This window comes from Lissotriton vulgaris, chromosome 8 (assembly GCF_964263255.1).
Source record: "Lissotriton vulgaris chromosome 8, aLisVul1.2, whole genome shotgun sequence".
NCBI lineage: Eukaryota > Metazoa > Chordata > Amphibia > Caudata > Salamandridae > Lissotriton > Lissotriton vulgaris.
Window position 1 is genome coordinate 428,238,550 of NC_141696.1, and position 12,930 is coordinate 428,251,479.

Consider the following 12,930-nt stretch of genomic DNA (forward strand, 5'->3'; position numbering starts at 1 on the left):
AATGGAGTCCCCTTGAAGGTTTGGAGGCCCCTTGAAGGGTTGCCCCCCCCCACCCCTGTTCTGCAGATCCTTGAGCAAAGCCATCCACATTTCTCTAGGTTGTGTCTGGGTTGGCAGAATAGAATCGCTCCCTGTAGCCGCATTTGCAGCACAAATGCCCTATTTCTTCTAATCCACTTTGTTTATTCTCCTTCTGAGATTTGGCTGAAACTGGCAGGTTCCCTTGGGATGAGAAGCATTTAGAAAGGCCGTGGAGACACCAGATTTCACAGTAGCCCACTCACCTGCTGCATCTCACGCAAAGTCTGTCTCAGGTGGTGCAGCTGCAAAAGCTCCTATCACAGTTTTATGCGCCCCCAGCCACCCGTACACTGCAGGTATCATACTCTGCTCTGTCCATCACCACTGTCACTTCAGATGACAGGAAAAAACTGCATTGCTGGTTTTATCTCTAGGATTTAAATCTCCCCACTCAACTTTGAGGGTCTTCCCCTGCCCCTCGGCCCTCTAGTATAGCGTTGTAGCCATTCTGCTCCTCGCAGGGGTGTGATCAGGCCTGGTATCGTTCCCTTGGATTATTGGGCCCAGCTCCAACCTGCAAGTGGGCTGCTGCCTTGTCCACATCAACTATGGCAGCTCCATTTTCTTAGCTGTTTAAAGCAGCTCTGGACTTCGAGTCTCGCCCAAGCTCTTGAGAGGGGAAATAGCCACTACAACGAAGCCGTTTCGACGAATACACTAACCACGCATGCTTTACAACGCATGCGTGGTTACCACTATAACCTTTACCACGCATTCCTTTACTACGAAATACATAGTAAAGGAATGTGAGTTGTTAAAGGTCGGAAAAAAAGGGGGGGGTTTGGAGGAGTATTCCCCCCCCCAACGAGAGGGTTTAAAAAAAAAAGAAAAGAAAACTTACCTTAAACACGCTCTTCTGTGCCTCTGTCCTTCATGGAAAGAGCCTCCCTAACAGACGTGATTACGTACGTGCGTCTACGTACTGCATCAAAAATAGAGAAAGGATCACTTTACCGTCGAAAGAAAATGTGAGTATATTTTTTAATAATATAATAATTTATTAGGTTAGGCATAATTAAAAAAACATATATAGATTTGAACAACATAATCAATCATGCAGTCGGTTTAACATGAAAATGCCAATATCATGCATAGTTAAACAACGAAAAACGTTGTTAAACTATGCCTGGTAAAGGCATTTTCGTGGTAAACCATATGCGTGGTAATGGCATTGCGTTGTAACGCATGCGTGGAAAAGGCGTGCGTTGCAACGGAATGCATTGTAACATCATATAACCTCTTGAGAGAAGTGGCCATCTCATTGCCCATCTGGCTTTACTTTGAATCATGTGAGTGTTGAGATCTTTAAAGTATATTGAACCGTTTGAGGAAAGTCCCTGTTGAACCAGCTGTTCTAGAGAAGAGAGGCAGACAAAGGCCACGGTATAGCCTTCTGTCTAAAGCAAAAATAGTTCCCACAGCAAACATTCTCACTGCTCAGGCCCGCACCTGTTTGTGTTACAGCCCAGATGTGACTCAAACTGAGTAATTTTGAGTAAAAGTATGTACTTTCTGTGGGCAGAGTTGTCTGCTGTCCTGTTCACAATGAGTCAGGTTTTATCAGTCTTGTCCAGCACAGTTAGTACTGCAGCAGTCTACATTTTACTTCCGCATTTCTATAAACTGTAGAATAACATGTATTCTAAAAGTACAAGAAGGTTGGATGAGCACCATGGCCAAAGGGGGCTCTTCTTCCTGGCTAAAGCAGAGTCTCTCCGATAAGATTTTTATGCCGACAGATATATTGATTGGCAAAGCCACTTTAAAATCCTTAATTTTACTGAGTAAACTGTTGCTTCTGTGGGTGAAAATGTAGGTTTTAGAGAATCGAAATGACCAACTTTAGTAGGTATTTCATAAATAGAAAGTCAGTGTTTAAAGTATTTGAAAGGAAGGAGCTCTGACCCCAGGAGCTGGGTTTCACTTCCTTTTACTGACTAGCCACACTTTGATTTGGGACACCACTTCACTCGTTCTCATGGATGTGGTTTTAGCGCCTTTTTAAAAACCTTTTTTGTTTACTGAACTGTACAATTAAGCTTCACCCTGAATGCTATTTGAGGAGTCTCTTTCCATGATTGCTAGATAAGGATACCCAAGGGTTTAAAAGTAAAAGGCGTTGGGGACCTCGTTGAGCTACAACCCCAACCTGCTGCTAGAATGCAAATCTCAGCTAGGTTCTCTAATAGTTTGAGATCTGCCTTAGATGCATCTAAAAAAGTAAATGTTATTCAAGGTCTGACTCGTGGAAAGTCATTTCAATTTATGTTTCATTGAGATTTTATTGGCAGTAGTATTGCTTTTTCTGTGCTGTGCATATGGGACTTAAACTTTGTTGACAAAATATTGACTGTTGTACTTACCTGTGTAGGAAATCTTTATCAAATCTTTTTTTCAAATATCCTTTCAAATGATTTACTGTGATTTGGACAATATGCAAGTCTAGCAAAAGACCACTCGTTTGACTGTTACGTGAAGGTGAGCTTCTTCGTGTACATTGAGGTCGGAACTCTGCGATCCTGTTTTTACCATCTTGTGCCATTTTTGGCAAATATTTATCATATGTCATAGTTATCTGTTTGTACTTCTCTGTTAGCCAGTATCTTTAGACCGATCTCTTCGTCCCTGCTCGTGTCTCGCTGTGAAATTAAATATTTGCCATAATTTCCTTTTTTCCCCTCCTTGCTTATAGGTCCATCCACTTCTTTTTTCAACTGTTCGAAGTACAGGAGCAAATCGAAAAGTGCAACCAAGGATGAGAAGAAGCCTGCTGAGGTGAGCGAAGACCCACTTACCTCGTCCCTGTTGCCATCGCTCCATAGTTCTTGAGGTTATGTTTGATCGTCAGTCATTTGGATGCCAACCATGTCAGAAGTGTCAGAAGGAGCTTTTGTGATTACGCACTGTGATTCTGGTTAAGACCCGGAGGCAAAAAATATGCTTTTCTTTCTCTGTTTATTCTAACATGACATTTTTTCACAAACTTCATTTCCTTTGGGCTTGGTGGTGGGAGTGGGTGGAGGGATACCCAGCAGTCGCATAACCAATCCTCATACTTCTATCAATAAAGAGGCTTCTTGCCTTCTTGTACGTACGCTCTCTTTACTCGCTGCTCCGGTAACACACAAGTACTCTTTGAACAATGTGGTTTGATTGGGAATTTACGTAACAGAAAGATTGTTTTGAAAGACTACTTGCTAAATTCATTTGGTATATTTTCCACTCGCAGTTTTCTACAGGGCCGGCTTCCCAGTCCCTGTGCAGCATTACTGTCAGTGGGTCTGCAATGGTTCTACAGTGTGGTCCTCCAACCGACAGAGTCCACAAGTGCACGAGCGCAGCAGTGGAACACTGAGCTTGTGGATAAGGTAGCAGAGGCCCAAGGATTTCTAGGCTTTAAACAACACTTAGATAAGTGAGGTTAGTTGGTGGATGGAGACACACTCGAAGCTCTGGACCTCTTGGGCTTCAGGTTTGGGGAAACAGATTCTGGAAGTTGTAAGTGTGATCTCCACATAAAATTGATTTTGTTTGCCAGGATTAATATCCGTTTTCTTTCAGCTCATAATATGAGGACCAGAGACAATTCCGTTTGCAGCAAGGTATCTTTATTTTTTATCAAACAACAAGGACAGCCGACACGTGTTTCGCCCCTCTTGGCGATTTGCGCCGGGGCTTTTTCAAGGCTAAGTGGATTAAGTCACATCCAAGGTTCCTGTTTCATGATTGGTACATTGTTCATATAAAAATAAAGTTCTTCAATAAAAACATTTCTTTTCAGGCTAATGCCTCCGTGTCTACGATCTTCCCGGCATGGCGATCCCTGCGTCAGGTCCTTCCCAGTCCCTGTGCAGCATTACTGTCAGTGGGTCTGCAATGGTTCTACAGTGTGGTCCTCCAACCGACAGAGTCCACAAGTGCACGAGCGCAGCAGTGGAACACTGAGCTTGTCACTCCTCCGTTCCTGGCACTTGTGGCTTTTCTCACTTGGGAAGGAAGAGGACGACGACTCTGGTTCCACAACTGGAGTAGTAGGGGAATAAAAATAAATATTGCCTAAACTACGGAAGACTTTTGAAGTTCCTGGTGGACTTGGAGCAGGACGCCCTGATTGTGGCCTGTATGTGCGTTGAGTGCCTCCTAGCTCATAATGGCTGGGCAATGGCCTAGGCCCTTGCCCATTGCAGAACAGAGGGTACAAGGTCCCAGTCACAGTTCCCCTTATCAATTTGCTCGGTCCGTGGCTCTTTTATAGGTTCTGGTTCCCTCAGTGGTAAATCTGTGTCCTAGATCATTGGAAAATGCAAGGGCACAGCCCTGCTTACATGGAGAAGGAAGAGTATGGAGTACATCCCTTGGGATGATTCTGTTTTGCAAGAGGTTGATGCCTCTGTATGCAGGTGTATGTCTGTTGCAGTTGTGCCTTTGAAGAATAGATTAAGGCACCTAACATCATGCTGGCCTGAGCCTCTCAATTGGACAGAAGACCATGAATGCTGCTGTGGGACCGTAGAACTTCCTAGGCTCCCTGACTTGTCACCTAGGATCTTTATGGCCAAACTCATGAGAGACAATCCTGAGAACCACAGGTTCAACATAGAATTCTACGGCTCACCAATGCAGACAGGTCATTCCCCACCACAGTCCCTGCAAATAGATTGGTATGCAATTTCCTGACCCTTTCTGCTCCCACTGGGCTTCATAAGCAATCTTTTCCTTTTTGAAAAGCATTCACGGGACAGCATCCAGTGATCAATCTGAAAGAATTCAGTGAGTAGCTGGTCTTTCCCTTCACAATGGGAGACATTCACCTCCTTAAGGACATCTTATGACTGGGGGTACTGGGTACTCTTAGACCTCAAGGATGCATTCCTCATAGTTCTATTTTTACACAGCACCACCGATTTCTGCAGTCCATCTGGAGACACTGAATGTTCAAACTCAAGACTCTTCCCTTAGGAGTTTCCTGAGCACTGTGGCGCTTTACAAAGTTTCTGAAACCATTGTTGTTGGCACTCTGAGTATAAGGAATTTGTCTTCTCTATCTAGATGATATTCAAGGCCTAGGCCCAGCTCCCACCCACTTACCTGGGACTGATCCTCCAACTACTTTGGGCCCTTTTGAACCCACGCTTGTGCCTCGAGGCCCGTGCCTAGCTCCTTCTGCCACCTCTCGCCTCTCTCATGCCCTTCTCTCATTCTCTCACCTGCACCTGTTGTCTGCTTCTCTCCACTTTTTGTGCCCTCTCTTTAGAGCATCTTTTGTTTGTTTTCTGCTCTTTTCTTGCTTTAGTGCCACTTTTCTCACTTCTCAGTGGCTTTCTCAGCTTTTTACTCTTTTTTTCCTTCAGTGCATCTCTATTTCAACTTTTTAGCGCTTCTCCTGCTTTCTGCTCTTTTCACCACCTGCTTCCACTTTTGTGCCTTTCTTTGTGCTCTTACCCCTTGTGTGCCTTTCTTTCATTTTCTCACTTTCCCTTTTTTTTGCTTTTGTGCTGCTTCTCTTTGTGCCGCTTTTTCTCTTGCCCTGTTTGTTCCCTCAGGCCCCATCACCTCTCCCCCACACTTTTCCTGCCTCCCCCGCTCCTTACCTGCTTCTTGCGCTATCTTTCTTCCTCTTCCCACCCACAGTAGCCCTCTTCCTCCCAGGACCTACTTAATGAGACTGCTATGGAACCGTCCAAAGGCAAGCCCATCTGCACTCGCTCGTACCTGGACCACACCCAGTGCACCAAACCCTGGTCAGATCAACCCTCCAATTGCTTGACCCAGGCTGCCACCACAATAAGACATTTTACCTGCACCCACTGCCGCTTCGTCTGCAGTGAAACGCCAGCACACGATCCTACATGCAACTACTCCTCCGTCCACTTGGACTATAACCACTCACCACACCAGCATCTCAGCAATCGCTCGCATGAATGCTTCTCAACAACCGCTCGCTCTGCAAACACGCCACTGAAATCTGCGATCTTCTCAGCAACAGCATGCCAGACCGAACCTTCCTTACGAAAATCTGTATCAACTGAGCATCGATTCCAGACATCGCAGTGGCCATTCTGGCAGGCTACTGGATCGCATGCCAAGACTGCCTTCACAGACAAGGAAGAGGACTTGCAATTATTTCCGAGGACACCATCAAATGCACCACAAACACCTCCTTCATGGAACACATGCACTTCTGTCTGCAAACATACAGCTTTGCCTTGAAAGGATCCTTAGCATAGGGACCACCTGGACCGCAGCAACCTCGTCGCTCTCTTCACCATCAGCTCCAAGGACTTCATGCTACTTGGCGACCTCAATTTCCCTTTTGCAGACTTTAGATACCTGCTCCTCAGACCTCCTCAAGAGCCTGAATAGCATCGGACTCTCCCAGCTTGTCACAGACCCAACACATATCACAGGACACACTCTGGATCCGATCTTCGCCACTGGCATCAAAATCAAGTAGAACTCCGCCTCACCACTCATATGGACAGATCACACCATCATATACTTCCAGATCTCTACACCACAAGCGAATGCAGCCACCTGCATCACCTGCCCAGTCTGAACTTGAACAAAGTACGAGGCGAACTGGTGAAATGCCCTTGAAACAGACCAACCCACCCCAACACCACCAACAACTTAGACAAGGACATCACCAACTTCAACCAATGGATCAAGAACTGGGAAGACTCACTCCACACTCGTACTCATCAAACGTGACAGACCTAAAAGAACTAACAAACAGGTAAGCTGGTATACAGACAACCTGCGGAATCCAAACCCCAATGCAGACGGCTAGAAAGAAAATGGAGATCCAACTCCGATGCGCACGCCAGAACCACCTGGAAGACTGCACTCAGGCACTATCACCATCTCCTGAGAAACACCAAGAGAAAAACCCTAACTGAATTTATCGAAGCAATCTCTAACATCTGCAAACAGCTCTTCCTAATTGTCAAGGAGTTTACCACCACAGAGACTGCAGCCAGAATCATCACAAGAACTCTGCAACAATCTATCCAACTTATTTCACATCAGAAACGAAAACATTTACAGCAACTTCAAATAATGGCAAACAATACACACTTCTAAGTGACTGGAATGTACTCCTCGAGGAAGGCACCAGAGAAATCCTGAAAATAGCCCACTCAGGAACCCCAATGAACCCCTGCCCTCATCACATTTACTGCTTGGGAGGATCACAGATCCGCAAAATCCCCACCCACATCAGCTCTCCATCAAATTAGCCACTTTCCCCAAAGACTGCGAACATGCAGAAGTCCATGCACTCGAAAAAACATTGGCCGACCCCACCGAGCTGAGCAAGTTTTGACCCTTCTCCCTTCTCCTGTACCCAGCCAAAGTGATACAGAAAACAAGTAACAAACAACTCGCCACCCACCTCGAACTCCACAATGTACTTGACCGCACTCAGTCAGGTTTTTAGCGCAACCACAGCACAGAAACAATAGTCATCGTGGCCACAGACGAAATCTGCACAATACTGGACCCTGGAAAAAAATCTAGTATTCTACTTGACCTCTCCGCTGCTTTCGACACCGTATCACACTACACCCTCATCAGAAGACTGCATAACAAAGGCATCCAAGAACCGGCCCTCAACTGGATATGCTTCTTCCTCACTGGAAGAACTTAGCGAGTCAAACTACCAACCTATACGTCAGTACAGAAGAACCTATTCTGCAGAGTCCCCCAGGGTTCATCGCTAGGCCGTACCCTGTTCAACATTTACTTGACTCTGTTCTCGATCACATCATCAGAAAACATGGCATCTACATAATTTCCTACCCTGGTGACACCTAAATAACCCTATCGCTATCAGACCAGTCCACCACCACCACCACCTTCCAGCTGCTTGGTCAATGTAGCAGATTAGACGAAAGGCAAATTGCTCATATCTTCAGAAGAAGAACTGGGGGTCTAGCATTCTCCGACAACGCACCCAAAACCTGGAATGACCTACCTCCAAACATCAGGGCCTCCTCATCGCTTCTTGAATCCCTGCAGAAGCGGACATCCTTATTCGAATGCCTATGCGCCTGCTCGAACACCTGGATACCCTACCCGGTGATAAGCGGTGCCATACAAATCTACATAACATAACATGATGATCATTGCTGTATGAGTCTTGTGAGTCCCCTTCAGACGGGAGTTGCCTTGTTGGATTGGTTGGGTTTGGTCATTAACAGCAAGAACTTAGTGATGACCCCTTCTCAAGAGACCACCTTCATCTGGTTCATCATAGATGGTCTTCGATGAAGAAAATAGCAATGACACGAGAGCTTAAAAAGGCCTTGTTCAAGCCCAGAATCCTATTACAACAGATTGCAAGAACAGGCAGCCGTTTGTTATCATTAATCCAGGCCATCTTCACGGGACCACTGCACTAAAGGACACTTCAGAGGTGGTGCTCCTCAAAATGGTATTATCTTACTCTGAATCATTAACCATGTTGGAAGACGCCAAGAAAGAGATCTGCTGGTGGTAAGTTCACTGTGAGGCTTGGAACGGGAGAGACCTTTTTGGCTGAAACCTAAGCTGGTGATAGAATCAGACACCAACAGGCTGGGATCAGGTGTAAGATGTGGAGATCTACCTACCAGGAAGATAGTGGTCAGAAGAAGAACTTGGACTCCATATGAACTGCCTGGAGCTCTTGACAGGTTCCTTTGCAGTTGAATGCTGGCCAGAGGAAAAGGCCCAGCTTTGCGTTCTGTTGAAGTTGGACAGCAGTTCACTACATCACCCATTTGAAAGGAATGAAGTCCAACTGGGCAAGGAATTTTGGTGTTTCTACCTTAAAAGCCCCATAGCAGTGGCTGCAGAATACCGAACAGGAGTGAAAAATGTAGTGGTGGAATGGCATTCCAGACATCTACAGGACTGAGGTCCCTGGAAGCTGGTTTCAGCACTTTTCAGGAGGATCAAAAACAGATAAGGATAGTTTTCATTGGACTTCTTTGCATCACAACTGGGTTTCGAGGTTGAGATACATCAGCTGGAGGCCTCACCTGTGAACTGCAGCCATGGATGCTTTCCTTCTGGACTGTGGTGAGTAGAATTTGGTATGCATTACTGCCATTCGCAATGATTACAAAAACCTCAGCTCTGGTCCACGGACCCAAGACTAATATAGTGCTCATCACTCCAACTTGGTGCTGGAAGCTGGCATTAATGTATATAATTTAGGTCCCATCAGCCAGGGCCTCCACAGCAGCTACGGCTTTCTCATTTGGAGTGAGGCTGAAAGATACTATGAATGCAGCTGACTGGTCGGCTGATTCGACCGTCAAAAGGTTTTATTTTAAACCAGTGGTGGACATGGCCTCGCTGGTGTGTAGTAAGTGTTCAACTAAATGTCATAATCCTCTATATATAATACATTTCTTTGCATTACTTGGTTTTCTCATAGGGAATGGTCAAAAGCAGTGGAAGGAGTTTGGAGTCCACAGCAGCTGCTGTGTGAAGAAAGGGGGGGGGGGGGACATGGGAAGTAAAGGAGCCTCTTCAATGCAAAGAAGAATGATGATTGGTTATGAGACTGTTGGGTTTAACCCCCACCCCAGAATTCCATGTGAAATGTAGTTTGTGACTACAATTGATAGGTGCTGCTGGAGAAACAAGTGGAGAAAGTAAAGCATAATCCTTTCCTCCGTGTCTAACAATGGCTAGTAAATATGGTTTCATATAGACACTTATAACCACAGAACGCGGGTCCCTGACGTTACCACACGACACCCCGCTCGGAAGACTCTTTGATCCTGAAACCCGGTTCGTATATATGGGACCGGGTTGGTGACAACCTATGCATGCATAGGACGAATTACGAAGCGGCATTATTTTGGATCCCTTGTAATCAAGAACTGACTTCTCTTGAATAAATTTTGCTGTCAGTCACTCATAGAAGACTGACCTCGAACAAAAGGAATTGACGAACTGTTGCCTGTGAAGAAATACGTATCTCTGCACGATCTAAAAGGCAATAGAAAAACGCAGAGCCAAAGACCTCGGCAGGTTGACACCTACCCATACCCGGGCAAAGAACACTTACGTCCGCTCAGATTTCCCATCCACTACAAGCACTTTCAATTCTGAAGGCTCGTCATGAATCCAATTGCCCTGAGGAAGCTCCCAGTGAGGGAGAGAAACGCGTTGGCTGATGTATGTTAACAAATGTGGAACTCTTTGAAAAACAAAAGAATTTGAATAAACAAGACACTTTTTGCACATAAACATTACTTTTCTTGGACTCTTTTGTGATTACGTGCACCCCAACCAAACTTTCAAATATAACCACAGATTACTTTCATTTAAAATGTTTCCCAATCATCAGACTGGGTCCAGAAAATCTTGAGTACCTTTGCGCGGCAGTAGGTGTCGTCGTTCAGCTTGTGTTGTCCAAGTCATAAGTGATGTTGTGGTACTCCCTTAGCTGCCACCCTGGTGTGCTTACATCAGTTTCATTATTACGTGCCAACGGCGCGGATCTGGAGACCTACTTTGGTCATTTTGTGACCAACCGTTTTTGACTTTTTGTCAATTTTTAACTTTCGCATCCAGTCTTCTAAGTACATGTCCTCTGCAAAACTTTCAGGGTTCAAGCCTCGCAGGGATTGTCACAGGCAGATGTCTGTCTCCAGGAGACCCAGCCTTCCTATCCCAGCACCACTCTTTTGGGCGCTTGGTGGGGCAGAACTCACAAGCGAAGGTAAACCAAAGAGCGTTCCCTTCCACTCCACCGGATAAGGAATCCCAAAGGCAGGACACCTTTGGGAAATGCATATTCTCTTCACCCAGTCTTGCCTTGCAGTCGGTGAACACTGCATGCCTCTTAGGCTGATATTCCCATGCATTGTGGGACTGAGTTGTGCAGCTGCTTCCCATTCTGCCCGAAAAGAGTTGCGCCACCCTCAACCAAGCTTTGATGAATAGCAGGGTCGCGGCAAAGCTTGCCAACTGGTGTGGACTAGACCCCACAGACTCCCTGGGTGGAACCATGGCTTCTACAGTGGTGCTGCATCGTCACGTCAGGTTTTGGTCCTCTGGGTTCTCTGTGGACTCCAATCATTACTGATTGACATGCCCTTCGATGGCTGCTGCTGGTTTGGCAATAAGGCTGATGCAGCACTCAAGCATTTTTGTGAGAGCAGGGCCACTGCCAGATTCCATTGGATTTCTTTATTCACCCGATTTCAAAGGCAGTCCTTTGCACCTGCTATGATTCTGATGTTCGGCCTCTATCCTAGATTTCGGAGAGACTGACTTGGGGCCTCTGGGTCTCATGGCATCCTGTTGATAAAGTATGCCTGATGGCATATGCAGGCTCTGCAGTAGGATCATACACATCAGGGAAATCTTTCCAACATGGTCCAGATCTCGGAAAGAGCTGCAAAAGATCTGCAGTGGTGGCTGACGAGCCGCAGTTGGGTCTGCAGCATACCCTCTCCCGTCCCCACCCAGAAGAGTTCACAGTGGTGACAGATGCGTCTCTCCTGGCTTGCTGCTGCCATCTGCGAGAAGTGGAGGTCCGAGGACTCTCTGGCGGGGTCTCTGATTCACATAAGTTTGTTGGAGTGAAGGGCTATTCACTTGCCTTTGAAAGCCTTCCTTCCATCTAGGTGTTAACAGACAACACCACTGCTGTGTTGCATTACAGCAAACCGGGCTGGGTGGCCTCTGCGCTTCTTTACTTGGCTGGAACACCGAGACCTCTTCCTAGTCGTACAGCACCTGGTAGGGTCATTGAACTCAAGGACGCACAAACTCAGCTGTCCCTGCCTTGCTGATCACAAAAGATGGCTACGTCCGGAGGTGTCACAGGGTTTCATCCAAGAATGGGGAGAACCGTAGCTCGATCTGTTCACCACTGCCAAGAACGTGCAATGTCAGCATTTCCATGCTTTGGCATTTCTAAAGCGGCTCTTACTCTGAGAATTGTTCACCTCAAGTGAAACGCTGGGCTCCTCTACGCTTTTCTGCTGATACGATACCTTTCCAGAGTTCTCAAGAAAATCAGGATCCACTGGAACCAAGGCATGCTAGTGGCTGCGGATTGGGCACAGTGAGTATGGTATCCCGAACTCCTGAGGATCTGTTTTCCGGTCAGGCTGCCCCTTTTGTAGTACCCCCTGTTGCAGCAACAGGGCATGGTTCTGCACCCAAACCTGCTCATGCTCCACCTTCATGCCTGTAGATTGAGCTGCAACAGTCAAGGGGTTTTGATCTCCCTTCCAAAGCTTGTGATGTCATCTTGCCAGCCAGGCACCCATCCTCTAAAACTGTCTATGCTTGCCGTTAAGGTAAGTTTATAACCTGGTTCTTCCCATTATATATCAAAAATGGTAGAATGAACACCAAATTGCAATTGTCTTCAATAAAGTTATGTTTTGCTCAAAAGGCAGTGTTTAAGGCGTGTAGACCTAGAACACACTCCCTCCATGTGTGTTAAATTGGACATAGAAGCTGGAGCCTCATCATGTCCCCCAAGCGCAGGATGCACAGCCGGTGAAATTAAATGGACAGTCCAATAAAATTTGAACAGTTTCTTCCATTTTTTTAAATCCAGTTTATTCTTTGAGTAAACCTATTTAAACTATACGTTTTCATGGTCCCTTATTTCTACCTCAAGTTTAGTGAGTGCCTATACAGGCTTTTCTTCATAACACATGGGAATTCACCATTCTGTATACTGCAACATAGATGGTATAAACCCAATGCATTTCGGGCAAGCTGGCCTTCCTCAGTGGTAACTGTCCTAAAAAGAATCGCGAGTACCACATAGAATTAACTCTGAATCAAACATACTGTTACGTAATCAAGACTTTAAAATATATGATC

The 12,930-nt window shown here is 46.0% G+C and overlaps 1 protein-coding gene across 1 annotated transcript in view; it reads left to right on the top strand.

Annotated features, from left to right (window-relative positions):
* JADE3 (jade family PHD finger 3) overlaps window positions 1–12,930 on the top strand; it is a 225,772-nt gene that overhangs the window by 141,841 nt on the left and 71,001 nt on the right. Inside the window, exon 3 of the mRNA XM_086934199.1 lies at window positions 2,774–2,856. Within this exon, the coding sequence (XP_086790325.1) occupies window positions 2,774–2,856 (83 nt within the window). The remainder of the gene's footprint in view (window positions 1–2,773; window positions 2,857–12,930) is intronic.